Here is a 17,748-nt window from a genome sequence, read left to right as displayed (position 1 = left end):
ATTTGAGCATGAGATTGTTGAAGTTGTTCTTTGTGTGGTAAGTGAATGTTGGTGAGTGTGGTGACTACAGAGCATTTGCCTTCCAGAATCCTGATGTGATCTCATGGTCTGCAGCTCCAGCTGCTGTCTGCCCTGCTGGCATTTCTAGCCAAAAACATGTGTTTGTGTGACTATTTCCAGTATAGATGTTTGATGTTGGTCTTTATATGTAAATGCCATTTTTCTATCTAAATATAGCCATTATTGCATTCAAACCTTAGCAGTTCTGTGTCTCTTTTACCTCGATCCAAAGTTAGGGTGACAGTTACCTAATTTATAGTTTAGAAGGAAGTGTTACTAGATAAGCAGACACATTGGCGGTTGTCATCAGATGCTGGACTCCCCCTTTACGTAGTATTGGATGGGTCTGTTCTTTGAGCTTTTCCGGCTGTTTCTCTTGTGGCTGCTGAGTCGATGAGTGTGGCTGGGTGCTGCCTGGTAGGTTTCACTGAACTTGTTCCTTATTGGTATGAAATGGCCTGCTCTGCCTCTGTCCCTTGCCATATAGTTAGCTCAGCTAGACAGACAGACACACCTGAAGTGGGGGAAGGGCTTGAGGTATGTGACGAGTGGGTGGCTCAAGCCTGACAGTCTTTCTCCCCACGGTAGATTTTGTGTGATGGTAATTACTGCTTTATGCTGTCTTCTTTACATAGCACTAACTCCATTCTTGTATCTCTTGTTGCCTCCCATTAGCTCCAACCACCGTGAATGTAACACATCGACCAGTAACTCAGGTGACCACAAGACTCCCTGTACCAAGAGCTCCTGCAAACCACCAGGTGGTTTATACAACTGTCCCAGCACCACCAGCTCAGGCTCCACTACGAGGGACTGTTATGCAGGCTCCTGCTGTCCGCCAGGTCAACCCTCAAAACAGTAAGATAGGCTCTTTTCTTCTGTATGGCTTTGTGTGCTGCTCTGTCCTGACATTAGCTGATGACATTAGGGATATAGCAAAACCCTTCATGGTACAGTTAGTAACACTGTAGTGCAGGGAAGATTGCTGAAACCGGAGATTTTAAGGGATTTCATAGAACAAATGGTAAGAACATGAGTAGTTCAGCTTCAGCACTCCACAATGTGTACATTTCTCAGTTGACCAAAAGTATATAGTGTTGTCCATCAAAAAGAACTCTGAAGATATTTTATCAGTTTTTCTCCTAATTATTTATTTAGAGATGGGGTCTCTGGCTGGCCTTGAGCTCACAGAGATCCAGCCACCTGCCTCTGCCTCCCAAGGGCCAGGATTAAAGGTGTGCATCGCTACATCCAGCCCTTCTTATGGCTAAAAGAGAGAAATTGAACGTGCATACAGTAGGATTTGTAGTCTTTATATTGCCTTCAGTTTAACTTTGTTAATGGTCCATATTATAACAACCCTTTAGATACTTATTAATGTTTTGAGACAGGGTCTCACCATATATCCCTGGCTGAATGAAAGCTTGCTGTGTTGACCACGCTGGCCTCAAACTCGCAGAAGGCTACCTACCCCTGCCTCCCTTTCTCCATGCTGAGGTTGAAAGGCATGTACTTTAAGCTCTACACTTAATAATAGCCAAATTAGAGTTGGAATGGTAAGTTGTGGCTTAACCCAGAAAAGGAACATCGAGGCAAAGGTGGTCTATGCTGGTAGTCTGAAAAGGCATGGAAAGCAGCTAGGGAAATGAAAGGAAGGAAAAATTTAAAGTTTAGAATTTATTTGAGCTATAATTATAACCATTTTCTATTAAATTAAAATACTATATATTAGTAGCATAGAATATATATAATATATATGTATATATATTATATATTATATATTATATGCCTTAGTAGTAGAATATAGCATATGAAATCAAGTTAAGGTTTAGAAGCTGGGCATTATTAGGTGCACCCACTTGGAAAGTGAAGGCAATCGGATCAGAAGCTCAAAGTCGTCCTGGGCTACATAGTGATTTCAAGGCCAGCCTAAGCTACATGAGACCCTACCTCAAAAAGCCCAAATAAATAGACCCATAAAAATGCATAAATGAAGTTTAAAGGAAAGTAATGAAGTGAACCACAAGTGACCTGTACAATATTAGGAAGCAGGACTTTATCACTCTTCCGTCTTTATTAACCACCCCGTCTTCCTGTCTGCCATCCTCCCTGTTTCTCTGATCAGCTCTGTTACCCTTTATTTATTGTCAACAGTGTAGGTGTCACTTGTATATGTTTGTCCTACATACATAAATATATAGTGTAAAATTTCAATGCTGATATATTTGTGTATATGTACTTATATTTATAAAATGAGCACAAATTAGCTGTTTTCAAAAACGAATAATTCCCAGAAGTGTTTGCTTCTAGGAAAAAAATTAAACTAAATGGAGCCCTGGGATCATAGTCTAGCTTTAGCTCTCTCAAGTTTGGAAGGATTTTCTCTAGGCCGTTGTTCGATTGGAACAGCCAGGGCACCTGGCAAGACTAGCTTAGATCAAGCACTAAATGTCTGGCGGGAACATAGTGGGGATAGTAGATGGCTCTAAATTCTCTACTTGTATTGACCTTGGGTAATGTCACAGTAGCTTTCCTTGTGGGGAAGTGTCTACAGCTGATTAGCAGTATCTAAAGAGAAAGTGAAGAACATAGGACTGGGGACTTTTTTAAAGAAGATTTTATTCATTTGTTCGTGTGTGTATGTGTCTGTGTGTCTGTCGGTCTTCACAGGCTGGAAAAGGATGTTGGGTCACCTGGAGCTGGAGTTTGAGTATGAGAGCTACCTGATATGGGTGCAGGGACCCAAATGCAGGTCCTTCCTAAGAGCGGTTTTTGCTCTTCCTGCTAAGCCTCCTCTCTCGCCCCAAGGGGGATTTTGATGACAGCGGCTGTCTGTCCACCTTTGGCTCCAGTCTGGCTGTTGCCCACACTTGGGGTTTTCATTTCTGGTTGTCGCTATAAAGACCTGTGTGTTTGTGCTGTTCTCGTATGGCATGTTGCTGCTTGCAGTCTACAGCGCGACCTGAGCAAGAGCTTGTGAAAGTGCTTGAACTTGATTTCTTTATCCTCATGGTTAAGTCACAGTTTGGCTGACTGGAGACTTCAGTTGGAAACGTTTTCCCTCTTGAATTTGTAAAATATTGTTTTATTAGTAGTGTTTATAATACCCAAACAAATTCACAGTAGGATTTTGATATTTCCCTTATACTATGCTTCATTTTCTTTTGCAGGTGTTACAGTTCGAGTGCCTCAGACAACCACGTATGTTGTAAACAACGGGCTGACCCTGGGATCAGCAGGGCCTCAGCTCACGGTGCATCACCGGCCGCCACAAGTGCACACTGTAAATGTCAGTGCTTGGCTTTCTTATCCTTCTAGTCTCCTTTGCCTCTTGTTATTGTTAGTTCCTTTGCTTTAGGGTCTCTCTGTGTAGCCCTGGCTCCTAAAACTCACTCAGTAGACCAGGCTGGCCTCACCCTGATCTGCCTGAGTCTGCCTGTGTGTGTGTGTGTGTGTGAATGATCCACATTCCCAGCCCTAGAACCTCGAGCTGAACAGTGATTTTTTTTCTTGCTTACTTTTGGTGGAACAGTAGTATCATTGACTGAGCGTCTGTGTCCCTGCCACTCTAAGAACTTCATTGTTTGCTCTAGCCCTCATAATTCTATGGGGATTAGTAGAGGTAGTCTCATTAAAAAAAAAGTAACATAAAATATAAAAGGATAGTATGTCATGAAGGTGTTTAGTTAGTTAGACCCAGCCAGATCTCAGGTGCCCCTGGAGCTTCCCTTTTTCAGTTCTGGCTGTTTTGAGGTACACGGCAAATTTGCCATTACTGTTGCAGCTACAAAAGAATGCTTTGCTTTGTTCAGGGAATTATAATATAGCAACTAGGAGAGCTTTCCACTTCATAACTGACCAGAGCTTCTGAAACTTTTTGCTCTGTAAATTGTTTTGCTAGAAACGTTGACTTCTTATTTTATTCTAATGCAATTTTAAAGCTTTTAAGGACAACTGTGCATACCTATAAGCACTTGACAGTTTATTCTGTGTGCCACTGTATTCCTACAGCACTTGGTACATTTGTTGGTTTCCTTTGAGGCCGGTCTCCTTGTAGTTCAAACTGGCCTCAGACCTGTGGTCCTCTTGCCTTAGTCTTCAGGAGTTGCTGTTGCAGAGGGTCCACTGACCTGTGTAGCCACACTTGCTTATTTTAAGTAAATACCTAGTGATGTATTTCTTCCCAAAAACTTCAACAGAAATCCCAACTGCACTGACAAAACAAAACTTGACTAGTTTTCACTAGTTGGGGGACTTGAGTAGATTCAACAAGCATAAGCAGTTAAAGAACTAGAAGGAATATAGTAGGCCACAGAAGCTCTAAGCAAATCCATTAAATTCCAAGGCTTTCTTAAGCCCATGGCTTCAGCCAGCCTGTCTTAAACTGTGTGGTTTTAATGAACTGAGATGATTAGTCACTCAGGAGGAGATCAATACAGGAGTATAGCTATGGCTGCTGTTCCCTCAGGCCTGATCCCAGTTTTCAGTGTGTTAGTCCCTTAAACTTGGGCCTTCTCTACACTTGATTTTGTCTGCTAACTGGTGATGTGTTTGTCTCTCCACAAATGTTATGTGTAACTTCTTTACCGCCAGGAACAATGCCTTTCAGCAAACATCTGCATTCCCTGAAACCATCATTATATGATTCAAGCTCTTTCTGGCTTCAGTCCTGTAGTCTTAACACCTACATCCCTTCTGTCCTTCGAGTATCTCTTCTCATAGTAGACTATAATAGTTTTGCATGCCCTCTTTCATGGTAATTAGTAGATTTTGGATTCCAGTTCAATGGTAATCCCTAAGGAGAATCACATTTGCCCTGTTACTTGGCACTTTTTTTTTTTTTTATGCAGCTTTTAGAATAATTTGTCTTCTACTTTTAAAAGTTTGACTAAAAGCATTTAGTAGCCTGTTATCCACTAGTTAATTCAATCTGAAGTTTTGCTTTGCTTTGCTCTGTTGGGGTGCTGGAGATCAACCTAGGACCTCATCCATCAGTTGTTTGCACTGAGCTATGTCCCTACCCTGAAATACAGACAAATGTTGTGTTATATGAAGTTTGCTAAGGAATGACATTTGAACTCCAGTACAAAGTCAGCGAGGAGTATATTGCACTTGTGCTCACTGCATCTGTTTGATGGCTCTTTTTTTTTTTTGGATGTACCCTGTGCCAGAGGAAATGTTAACACTCTCTCTTGTCTGCTAACCTCCCTGCTTCCTCTGTTCATGCTTTCCCGGTTAACAGGCTGGTGGCGGGGCATTTGGCCATTTCTGCATCTATAAGTCCTCCTGTCTTTCATTGTATCACCTTTTTCATCCAGACTGACCAAGAGCATTATTCATGTTCAGCATTATTATATGTGTGCTGCTGTCTTTGTATAAAAGACATTGTAGGTTTAATGTGAGTGTGGTTTTATGTGCCAATTTGTATGTCACACATAATTTTTAAATGCTTTCCTAAAATGAGAATCTGTGGTAGAGAAGATTAAATTGTAAATTATTTGTTAGACATAGATGATCCCCACTGTGTCAGCATCTCTTCAATGATATTCCATTAGGAATGTATTTTCCGTCTAGGAAATATAGTTGAGTAAGTTTAGCACCATTGTTTGGGGTATGATTAGTTGTGTTTCACTGAGTAGAATTTTTCAGAGTTCTTAATGTAAAGTGATAGCTCTCTATGATCACTAAGGTATCTTCTGAAGTGATTCTATAATGGCTAAAAATCAACACATCTTTTCTTTTTCTAGGAGCCCCCACGTCCCATGCACCCAGCACCTTTACCTGAAGCCCCGCAGCCACAGCGTCTGCCCCCAGAAGCTGCCAGCACTTCTCTGCCTCAGAAACCACACTTGAAGTTGGCACGAGTTCAGAGTCAGAACGGCATCGTGCTGTCCTGGAGTGTCCTGGAGGTGGACCGAAGCTGTGCCGCTGTTGACAGCTACCATCTCTATGCTTACCATGAGGAACCCAGTGCCACTGTGCCCTCTCAGTGGAAGAAGATTGGCGAAGTCAAAGCCCTCCCCTTACCCATGGCTTGCACTCTCACTCAGTTTGTGTCTGGCAGCAAGTACTACTTTGCAGTGCGCGCCAAGGACATTTATGGCCGTTTTGGGCCTTTCTGTGACCCTCAGTCCACGGACGTGATCTCTTCCTCCCAGAACAGTTAGACCTTGGAGCCTTTAGCTTCCTCTTTTCAAAGTTCCACATTTTGGGCTTGTTTTTAATCTTGTGCATGAAATTCAATGTAAAATCCACCTTGTGCAAGATCTCTTGGACAGATGAGTGTACACACTACGTTTGTTTATAACTGAAGTATAATAAATTCAGCCCATAAAGCAAGTCTTCCCCTGAACAAGTCAAGTTTCAGGGTTTTGAAATGTAAATTGATCCTTGCTTTAGTTTTGAGGCTGGGGAATACGTATGGGTGTTTGTGAGTGTCTTCTTTCTTGTTTTGTTTTCATTTTTAAATTTCTAGTTGTGTGTTATCACGTGCAGTCTCCATTGTCACGCAGATTACCTCTCTTCCAGTAGGAAGTAAGTAGATGAAAGAATCTGAAGTGTGTTGCTGGTCTTTAGGGGGATCTAGAAGATCAAAGAATCTAAATAAAACCCAAAGAAATAAAAAAGAAAAATATTTAGCTTAAAATAGATGAATTTGAACAGAGGACGTGTTCTCTCCATATTTTCTTTGATTTCTTCTGAGTTGCTGATTAGGTGAAAAATATATCTGCACCGAGTCCCTAATCTGGCTTCTCCATTTGTGTTGTGCCTTACAAGCTACAGAGATACAGAGACCATGTGCCCATTGTTGTTTATCCCTCTTTAACTTTCATTTGTTCCTCTTTGTCACCAAGGATACCAAGCCCTTTATGCATTTCTAAAACCAAGGTGTGTAAGGGTGTGTTGTGTGCTTTCTTCATCTTCTGTATCATCACTATACTTAACTCCAAAAATTTTTACTGTTTTCTTTTAAGGACATACTTCTATTTTTGCCCATTATTTAACTCTTCATAAAATAACCCATATTTTTAAGAAAAATTTTCATTAAACTTGTTTTAATATTCATGTTGCATTGTTAGAGAACCTGAAGGAAGTTCTGGCTCATCTCATCACTTGTGGGAGAATGCTCTTTCTAAGGCAGTAAATGTCCCTGTTTATAAAAGAGCGGGAGCTCAGACTCACCTCCTTCTTTGAGGCCCTTCCTGCTTCAGTCTTCACTTGGTTTTGGTGGTGCCAAGTGGCGCCTGATTTCATCAACTTTGGATAGAACTTAGAAGCATATCCTTTTGGGTCATTTCACATAAACTCTTAGATCCCATCACTCCAGTATTTTTCGTGCTCAGCAAAGTTAACAGAGTAGGCTAATGCCTGCACCTTCAAGGGCTGTCAGCTGCAGGGCAGTCAGCAAGGTGCTTTAGAGCTGGCTGAGGAGGAGGGTGAGCACTGAGGGATGGATGAATGAATGAGTGAGTGAAGCATTGTGGAGTTCTTGAAGTCACTTTCAAGCTGTCATAGTTCTGCCTTCTCAAAATACATCAGTCATTCACTTTTCCTGGCATTCAAAGCAGGGTGCTCCGTTCCCTCTGTGTGTTTGTTCCTCTGATAGCTTACAGCAGGAACCGTTCAGTTGTGAAGAAATTGTCTTTGGTGATGTCGCACTCGTGTTGTTCTGTCATCCTCGGTGTGAACTTTGGTTGATGAAGGAAGCCTGCAGTTGCCAAAATGTAAATGCTCCTAACCTTCCACTCTGAGAAAAAGGAGACCGCATGAGAATCCGTTTTCCACACATTAAATGTGGCGAGCAGTTATATAGCAAGTACTCCATAGAGTCCTGATCATGCTAAAGTGTTGCCCATGTTACGGTAATGAGGATTTGGAATGGAAGCAGTTATCTTCTAGCTGTGTGTGAGCGCCTCTCTGTACCAGTGTGTTTGTATCTTCACCTTTTGTGGGAGCACAGGCTCAGTGCTCTGTTCAACATCATTCCTATCTATATAGTAGAGAAACACATTTAAAACCATTTTTACTGACTGCCCAGTAGCCAGTGGAAGTTTTTCTGGATGAATATTTTTATTTATATTCACTAATCACTTTTTGTTTTCTACTTCTTAAGTTTTCATAGTGTTATATAATCAGGGGAAGAAAGCGCAGAGGAATTACTACATTTCATTGTTTTGTCTTCTACTGGGGGTGTTTTTGTCAAAGGGGGAAAAAAATCAAATAATGGCTCTAGATGTAGATTTCCTGCAGAAAGTAATTACTGAGAATTGTTTACTCCAAATTGGAAAGAAGGTATGAAGAGAGACTAATTGTTGAGGGTAAATACATTTGTGGATACAGGCTACTCAGATAACCTTCCATGAGGCTTTGGGCAGCAGCCTTGTTGGGTTTCATGGGATGTGCTAGGCTTTTTCCGTGGGGCAAATGTAAGTGCTGATGGGTTTTTGTCTGCTTGTCTCTGGGGGCACTGGAGGACTTGTAGATGTAGCTGCAGGCTCCAGCCATCAGGATAGTTAGCAGCAGTTCACATCCCATGGCTCTCTTTGATTCCTTGGTATCTCTCAAAGTATTACAAATACGCTCACTTGTCCCATTTTGGGAATTGAAGTTTGCTACATTTTTAGCCTGCTAGCCCTGGTAAGTATTGCCTTACTGGGAATCCTGGAAACTTGAGAAGTTTCAGCCTGAAGTGTCAGATGTTTATACGGTAATGAATGGCGACAGCAATATTTGTCACCTCTACTTTGCACTTTGTCAGAGTACTTCTCACCATTTTAGTGTGAGTACGCCTCTTTCCTTCATGCTCTCTCGAATGGCATACGAAAAAGCATCTTGTGACAGTTAATCTGACAAGGTGACTGTCCCTCAGTTTCTCGGGCTTGATTTTTAAGCTCTGCGGAATACTTTGTACTGTGTGATGCAGTTTGACTTTATGGAAGAAACTGAGCTTTCTTCCTTGGTAATTCTTGTTGGGATACCATTTACCTCACAGAGAGGTATCCTCCTTAAACCTCCACCCGTGTGCCAGATAAGGGATTCCTTTAAAAACAAGAATCTTGGCCATTTCAGGTGCATCTCTGTGGAGCTTTCTTTACACACTGGACGGGTGTTCTTGTTGCTTGCTCCATTGCTTTGAATGTCCTCTAAATTGTCACTTGGTGTCACTGCTGCCTGGTAGGCATGTCACTTCCCATGAGTTTCACAGTAGTGAATGCGATTTAAGATGCTGTGTGTGGCACTGTCTGCCAGGTGCTATGATCTCGCACCACAGGTACCACAAAGAAACCTTCCAGGTGTTCTCCCTGACTCTACCTTAGGCCATTTCAGTATCCTCAATATGGTATTTTTTCTTCTTGCTTCCCTGTGGTTGGGTCACCTGTTTGACTTCATGGACATACACATGTTCTTGGGCATAGATAATAACACTGTAGTCATGTGTGATTCTGTCTTCCTTAATTATTTTCTGGGCTAATGGCTTTAAAGAAATATTTGAGGGGCATGCACACAAAGATTAGAGCAGTGTAACATGGATAAATAAATGACCCAGAGACTGATATTGGAGTCCAAGCTTCAAGCTGAAGATCAGAAAAGCAAAGCATCTGGACACTAGCTCTCACCTCTAGCTCAGGCTGAAAGGGCTCTTCACCAAGTCTCAAACTGCTGCCTCTCCTCAGTGTGGCTGGAGAATGGATCCCCCTCTGAGACCTTGCTTCTGTCTTATGTACTTCCCTAATGTTGGGATTAAAGGCGTGAGCTATAATTCTCTTTTAGACTGATTCACTCTTGTGCAGATCTGGATGGCCATCTATCTCTTAATCCTGAGTCCTAGGATTAAAGGAGTGTACCACCACCTCCTTGTTTCTGGCTGATGGGATTAAAGATGTGTGTCTGGCTTCTATGGCCTGTGGCTGGCTTTGCTTTCTGAATCCTCAGGCAAGCTTTAATAAATCATAAATAATATATCACTACAGAACAGTTACCATGAGGGGTCTTTCAGTGTAGGAGACTTACCTAATTCTTAAAACTCATCCCCTTGAGGCAGCTGAACGGGAGGAGCTGAAGACACACTGGTCTCATCTTCAAATGATCTTATCATGTTTGAGCTTTTGTTTTTGTGTTTTATATGTAGACAGCTGAGTACCTATCATTTAAATATTTAAATGATTTTTTTCCTTTTGTAAATAAGGGAACTAAGCAATCAAACACCTTCTGGGGTTATCAACCATTTCAAACATAAATGTAAAAATAAACCCCTCGTAGGAAAATGTGCATCCTGATTTTTGTTGATTGCAGTTGGAAGTGTAAATAGTAAGATGATGTAAGACCTTCCTAAGGTCTAATATTAATGGGGCAGTAGCAAGTTGCCCTATTTTTTATTAGGTTTTGAAAGTTTTTTCTTTCCTAAATGTACAGTAGAGTGCCGTCTGTGTAAGTGTTAACTGTAGTGGGGATTTGTCCAGCAAGCCTGAAATTTATACTTTGAAATAAATGACTGGGTTTTTAACATTCTGGGTACTCTGATTCATTCTGAGAGTTCTCAGCCTGTGTGTGTGTGTGTCTTTAAAAAAAAACCCACTTTGCTCAAAATCACCCTTGCTCACTGTTGAGTGTGCCTTATTTAACCTATTTTGGCAATTCCCTGGTACTCAACCTACATGCTAGCTTTGAAAGAGAAGTTATTGTGCAGAGCCGCTCTGCCTGGTTAGGTAAGGTGTTTCCAACTAATGCATGTCCAGCCCAATGCCCATTGATGACTGGAAAGGATCACAAACTGCTGCCTGTTTGGGCTCCCCCAATTATTAGCGTTGGCCAGCAGGAGAAGGAGAAAGACCAAGGGAAGTGCAGGTGTTTAATAGGTCTGGAAATGGCCCTCATCTTACTTCAAGCTCAATGGGCCAGAACTTAGTTATACCACGGGCTGTGATGGGGGTCTTCTGGCACTCAAGGAGGCTAATGGATTCTGATAGGGTTTGTGCTATCCTTTTGTGTATTCGTTTCATACATAATGTTTGTTCTGCAGTTCTCCACCCTGCAGGAAACCATTTGCTGTTCAAAAAACAAAAATCTGTGGAAAATGAAAGGGAATTGAATAGTTTTTATTAAAGAGTATAGATGGGAAAATATAGCTAACATAGTGCCTTTGGAGTCCTATTTGCAGCTTTCTTTTTCCTCCTCCCTCTTTCACTTCTTGTCTTGTGTCAAAACTGGACTCATGGTAACAAAATCAAAGTTAAAGACTTCTGGCATCCCCCTATGGAGAGTTCTGTTGAACCGACTCCAATTAAAAACTGGGAGGCCATCTTGTACCGTGGGGCCACTAATGGCATAGGCTGTAAACCGAGATGCAAGGAAGACGTCTGCCACCTGGAAAAAGAGAGGACAGCATTTTAAAAGACCATCTGAAATTTGGCTCTGTAGCCGTCATCCCCCTTCTCAAGGGCATACTTCGAGCCTCCCTTAAAAGACCAGTTTCCGGGAAGCTGCATCCTTTGCTTGACATAGGCTTCTGTCTGCGTTTGGCATTTGGCAGCACAAACAGGAGATCTGCAGTGTGATGACTAGTTCAGAACTGCAGCTCCACAACTCACTTCACAATCACTTTAGTGTCTCCATGACTTGGTTTTCCTCCTCAGAAAGTGAACTCACGAGACTGTTCTTCCTAGATGATCCAAGTAAGAAATACTGGGAGTAACAAAGGCCTAGTTACAGTCAGCAAATCCTCGGTGGAGGCTGGTAATCAGGGCAGCACCAAGGGTTCTAAAGGATGAGCCACACACTCGAAGGGCTCTCCCCAACACCTGACTCGGGGGCAGAAGCAGATTCAGCCTTAGAGGGGAAAGGCCCCCACGTATCTGAAGTAGCTGAAAGAATATTTTAAACTTATTCTGGCACCATCATCTGGCAGATGGAAGCTTGGCTTGGGTTCTTCCACACATGGCAGCAGAGGTGATGTTCTTCATGGTGCCTGAGACAAATGAAGCACTTCCCACACACTTTGCTCTTGAATGTGTACAAATACCATGGAAAAGAAGCAATGCATGTTGGGGCTTCCTGGTGCCACTTTTTCTCTTTATTACTTGGGTTGTACAGCATGGAGCATCCTTAGAACAGAAGTGTTCCCTTCACACAGCTAGCTGGATGGGGCAGTTAGGATTTAGATTTGGGGCAGTCAGGATTCAGACTCTGGAAAGCATCTCCCCACCAGAAGGATGGCTAAGAGAAGGTGAGTGTAAGTGATGTGGGAGTCCCTATAGTTTCTTTTACTAGCCAGAGACAAAAGGGGCGTCATCTTCAAGCTACAGGCATAGAATGAGCTCACCACCTACAGGGCTACCTCGAGGACAGGAAGATTGGGAGCAGCAAACACCTAAAGTGCCTGGCCAACTACTCTAAAACATGTTCCTTAAGTTCATGCCTAATACAAGCCACAGTACTCTGATAAAATGTCACTGCCACCGTGATTATATACATTTTAAAATTAGTTTTTAAAAGATTTATGTATATGAATATTTTGTCTGCATGTGTGTATGTGTACCACATGCTTGCAGTGCCAATGGAAGCCAGAAGAGGGCACTGAATTCCCCAGAACTGGAATTACAGATGGTTCTTCACCAGCATGTCAATTCTGAGAATCAAACCTTGGTCCCCTGCAAGAGTAATCAATGCTCTAAACCACTGAGCCATCTCTCCATGGATGAATTTATAAATAACTAAGAACTCTTGTAGATGGTGTGGGGATGTTGAAGATTAATTCTTCTCTATAATGAGGTAAATTCTGTTATTTACATGAACAGTCTGCTTCCTGAATTTAATATATGGTTGGAGACACTGAGCTGTAGGCCACAAAAATCTCTTGCTTCTAGCCTAACTGCTCATTAGAAGTAAATTGGAAAGTAAGAGTGTGTTAGTTACCTTGGTGTCATAGCAACCTCCAGGGATTGGGGAGGCATCATTCAGGTCCTCACGACAGCAGATGGTATTGCAGGGATCACCCGCACTGTAGGGATCCACCTTGTAATCTAGGAGACACCGTGATGGGGAAAGAACATGTGTTGACTATTGTGAGTTATACTTATTCAAAGTAAGATCTTGGATCTCTTTATGCCCGCATCACTGAAGAATATACCCCACAGGCCTCTCCAGCTGTGGCAGTTTGAAAGAGAGTGGCCCCCCAAGGGGAGTGGCACTATTAGGTGTGGCCCTGTTGAAATAGGTGTGGCCCTGTTGGAGGAAGTGTCATAGAGTTGGTGGGCTTTGAGGCCTCTTTTGCTCAAGCTTCACTCAGTGTGACTTCCTGCTGCCTTCTGGTCAAGATGTAGCCAGCACCATGTCTGCTTGCACACTTCCGGGCTCCTCACCGTGATGATAAAAACTGAACCTCTGCACTGTAAGCCACCACCACAATTAAATGTTTTTCTTTATATGAGTTGCCGTGGTCATGGTGTGTCTTCATGGCAATAGAAACCCTATCTAAAACACCAGCCCAGCCTGCCTCAAGAACCATACACCAAAGAGAGTAAAGAGAAGAGAGAGATGGGGTGCACATGAATCACCGTTTTCCTTGGAGAGTCTTTATCAAAAGAAAGCATTTATGAGCATTTTAGTGGCTTTTGTCCTTGGGAAGGTCAATAGGTGCGAAGGAAAAGGCTCTACATGGATCATTTCTTCTATATTAAGTTTTTTGGAGAGGGGAATCGGGTAAAAAAAAAAAAAAAAAAAAAAAAAAACCTGTAGAACCAAGTGTGGCTGCATACATCCACAATTCCAATATTCGGGAGGTGAAGACAGGATCAAGAATTGAGAGAGAGAGAGAGAGAGAGAGCACTTAAATGTGTGTGTGTCCATAAGCATGCCATGGTCTGCATGCTGTGGTCAGAAGACAAACTGAGGGAGTCAGTTTTCTCCTTCCGCTATGTGGGTCTAGGATATTTGCTCCTTGTCAGCAAGAGCCTTTATCTGCTGAGCCACCCTGCCAGCCTTTCAAAAAGTTCTCTGGGATTTTATAAGGGAGGCAAATGTTCTATTTGTTGAGCAATATGTATACAGTATTAATAGTATCCTGAATACTGAATTCAGACGACTTCTCATTCCTTCTAGTCCAAGATGATAAACGTACATAGACTCTTACTTCATGGGGAAGAAGAGGAATTTTGAAGAATGACTCTTGAGAAATATGCTACGTACTGTTGTATCGCATGATATATTTCATGGAAGCCAAGTCAGTCACGGTCCCTTGGTCTCTCCGGAAGATTTTGGCGCGTGGAGTTAAATCATAAGAGTAGTCCAAACCCAGCCTCTGAACCAGCATCGGGTAGCCACTCAAGTTGTAGACTTTTTCATGGAAAGGAATATTGTAGGAAGGCCAGTACCCTGATTTGGAATGGAAGAAAAAGGTGGGGTTGAGCAGAGGGAGACAGGAAGAGAAGGGGAGCAAAACAAGAACATCACTGAATGACAGTACATTTGAGAATTGCCACATGTGTGATTGCAAAGCGAAATAGCATAAGAAATGAAGCTGTGAACGTGAACCTGCCAACCACAGTGGGGGTAGGGGGTGTCTTTCATGCTCCAGCAGGCTATTAGCTTCCAGTACTGAAAACATTTCTGCACCTCAAGTCACTAAGCAGTAGACACGTGACTCAATTCTAGGAACATCTTAGATTACACTGGCCTAGGCTATTTCCTACAGGACCATCAGTTAAAATAAGGGTGTCTCTAGCCACTATGGAAAGCAATACAGAGGTTTCCCAAAAAACCAGCCTCAATATGCTTTAGTCTAGCTCTGGGGAAGGCACACAGATCTTAAGTCCACACACCACAGTGACGCCTGTGAATCCATGTTTACTGCAGTGCTGTTTATGGTAGCTAACCAATAGAACTAGCCCACTGTCCAGCAACGAATGAGCAGGTGAAGACAATATGACATTCTGCCACAAAGAATAAAATGTCATCTGCAGCAAAGAGGATGCATCTGGAGATGGCCACAGGAAGGGAAATGAGCCCGACTCAGACAAATGTCACGCTGCCTGCTGTGTGCTTTATTTATATGGCTCAAAAGTAGAACTGAGACCGTGTGGGCAAAGGGAGAGAGAGGCCTAGCAGGAGAGGGGTGGAAGGAGGGAGCAAGGGAGGAGTATGGTGGGTGGATGAGGTCAAAGTTCAGGATGGACTTGAATGAAAATGTCCTTATGAAGACCATCACTGTGTACAGTGAACCCATTCCAATTTTAAATATTAGGGTTTCTCTACTTCAGGAAATAACAGAAAGTGGAACCTCTGTGTTCTCTCAGCCCTCATGTATCTTTGTCATTTTTTGCTACTGTGTGGGAATCTGATCCAGGAAGGAGCTATAGAGAGAGGCAAAGCAAATGTTTAACCTTGCTGGGCACAGAACCCACCAAGAAGAATGGAGACATGGACAACACAAGTTATCAGGTGAAAGCAGCCTCATTGCCAGGGCAAACTAGGTCACACAGACACAGAAGTAACACTTTCTGCACACAGAGCCTAGCTCCAGCAGGGTTAGGTGTGTGACCTTGGACAAATTGTTCACCTCTGTGCTAATGTCTCCATCTTTATAATGTCAGCGATTTTATACTTTCCCGGCGTCTGTGGTGTTTTCAATGAGCCCTGTTCCCCACAGGCTCGTATATTTGAACACTTGGTTTCCTGCTGGTGGTGCTGTCTGGGGAGGTTACAGGACTTTTAAGAGATGCAGCCTTGCTGGAGGAGGTACATCAGTGGGGGTGGGCTCTGAGGGTTACATTCTGGCCCCACTTCCTGTTTGCTTTGTCTACTTCCTGCCTGTGACTGAGGATATGATCTCTCCATTTCTTGCCCCTACAGCCTGCCGCCACACCTCCCCAGCCATTGTGGACTCCCCCTCTGGAGCCGTCAGCCAAAATAAACTTGAGTAAGTCACTTTTGAGCATGGTGTTTATCACAACACAAAGTAATCCAGCAGTGTACAAGGAATCCTTTCTTTTTAAGGATCACTGTAGACACTAAATGTGTTCAGGCAGCTGCAGTTCTTACTACAGTGCCAGTCTTGGTATTAAACCCGTCGATAATTAATAATATAAGAAAATCTCCCTCCAAAACCAGTGTCTCCTTGTCCTCACTCTCATAAAGCCTTGTAATTTACAAAAGCATTTACTGTGGGAGTTTATTTATTCCCAGATCACCCTGGTGATGTTTAAGCAGTACCATCCCCTCTTGTAAGCAAGATGCCAAGCTCAGATGCCCTCCCAAAAGCCCTGCTGCTGCCATCCCGGAGCTGCTTTCAAAGGCTAGGAGGCTTTGGTTTTTAATGTAAAGAAAAGGTGCTCAGTATCTTGTGTGAGAACATCTCCAATTTCTTCCTGGGCCTTTTACCCTTTCAGTGAAATGGTTAGCATGATGCTTATCTGGAACTTTCCCGTGAAGATCAAACAACACAAAGAAAAGGCCCAGAAGAGTGTACTAGAACTGTGGTTCTCAACTGTGGTCATATCAGACCCCTTTAAGGGCATATCAGATGTTGACGTTATAGTTCCTAACAGTAGTAAAATTACAGTTATGAAGAAGCAACAAAATCATTTTATGGTTGGGGTCACCACAATGTTAAAAAATGGTATTAGGAAGGTTGAGAACCACTGGTCTCAGGGGACCGAGAGACACTTTCCTCTGTAGTGCAGTCACCGGTAAGTTAGCCTAATAGAAGCTAACTGAGGAGGGTACCATTAGTGTGAGGTGTCAGAGATGGTGGTTTTGGCCACCAAGGGAACAGCCCAGACATGTGAAGCCCAAGGATTGAATCTTGGCTTCCCAAAAATTCTCAGGTGAATGACGCATCCTCTCCAATCCTCGCTCTCTTCTTGCCAGGGCTGTCGTGATGTAAACCAGTCATCCCTACCCCACCCTCATTAATCCCTTTCCTTTCCCTAACCAGTCCCTTCTGCTTTCATGGCTTACTTTTCCTGGGCATGGGGGAGACCTGTCATCCCACACAGCCCATCACACTGTCATCCCCCCATCATACTCACTGTCATCCCACACAGCCCATCACACTGTCATCCCCCCATCACACTGTCATCCCCCATTATACTCACTGTCATTCCCCCATCACACTCACTGTCATGGTTAGTTTTTACTTCCAGCTTCACACAACCTAGAATCACCTTGGCCTGCGTGCATGTCTGGAGGACAATTGTCTTAACTGATAGGGGAAGACAGCCGGAAAGTGGGTGGGTTTGGAGCCTGGACTATAGGAGAGCAGAGGAAGCTAGCTGAGCGGGGAACATGTGGACGGGTGCGTTTTCTTTCTGCTCTCGACTACAGACGTGAAGATTAGCTGCTTCAAGTTCCTGCCTTGCCTCTCCCACCATGATGAACTGTCACCTGGAATTGTGAGTAAAATAAACCTTTCCGCCCTTAAGTTGCTTTCTCTCTGTTGCTTTCTGCACAACAGCAGAAACGAAGCCAGGACACACAGCTAGGCACCAGTCCTGACGCCTGGGAAGACGGTACCTTTTCTCAGAACTTTGGTTTGTTCCGAATATTGCACATATGTGGGGATTTGTTCGACAACATACAGAGTGCCTTTGTCAAGGCTCTTCTTCAGGTTCACCTTCTTCAAGTCCAGGACCATGTACTGGTTGTTGTAGGTACCTGAAATGTTGGGAGACGCAAGGGCAACACGGTTAATAA

General features: G+C 43.1%; 2 protein-coding genes across 7 annotated transcripts in view; one reads left to right on the top strand and one right to left on the bottom strand.

Annotated features, from left to right (window-relative positions):
- Atf7ip (activating transcription factor 7 interacting protein) overlaps positions 1–6,481 on the top strand; it is a 77,532-nt gene extending 71,051 nt beyond the window's left edge. For 4 of the 6 annotated variants that reach the window (XM_027429905.2, XM_027429906.2, XM_027429901.2 and 1 more), the window contains exons 13-15: positions 736–918; positions 3,231–3,349; positions 5,808–6,481. In XM_027429905.2, coding sequence (XP_027285706.1) covers positions 736–918; positions 3,231–3,349; positions 5,808–6,227 — 722 coding nt within the window. In that variant the 3' untranslated portion in view covers positions 6,228–6,481. The remainder of the gene's footprint in view (positions 1–735; positions 919–3,230; positions 3,350–5,807) is intronic. The other 2 variants (XM_027429904.2, XM_027429903.2) reach the window with 1 other exon arrangement.
- Positions 6,482–11,241: 4,760 nt separating this feature from the next.
- Plbd1 (phospholipase B domain containing 1) overlaps positions 11,242–17,748 on the bottom strand; it is a 46,766-nt gene continuing 40,259 nt past the window's right edge. The window contains exons 8-11 of the mRNA XM_027429907.2: positions 17,569–17,709; positions 14,245–14,430; positions 12,973–13,079; positions 11,242–11,424 (exon numbers count right to left, since the gene is read on the bottom strand). Of these exons, the coding sequence (XP_027285708.1) occupies positions 11,242–11,424; positions 12,973–13,079; positions 14,245–14,430; positions 17,569–17,709 (617 nt within the window). The remainder of the gene's footprint in view (positions 11,425–12,972; positions 13,080–14,244; positions 14,431–17,568; positions 17,710–17,748) is intronic.

Source organism: Cricetulus griseus, chromosome 8 (assembly GCF_003668045.3).
Source record: "Cricetulus griseus strain 17A/GY chromosome 8, alternate assembly CriGri-PICRH-1.0, whole genome shotgun sequence".
NCBI lineage: Eukaryota > Metazoa > Chordata > Mammalia > Rodentia > Cricetidae > Cricetulus > Cricetulus griseus.
This window is presented reverse-complemented; position numbering and strand designations above follow the sequence as displayed.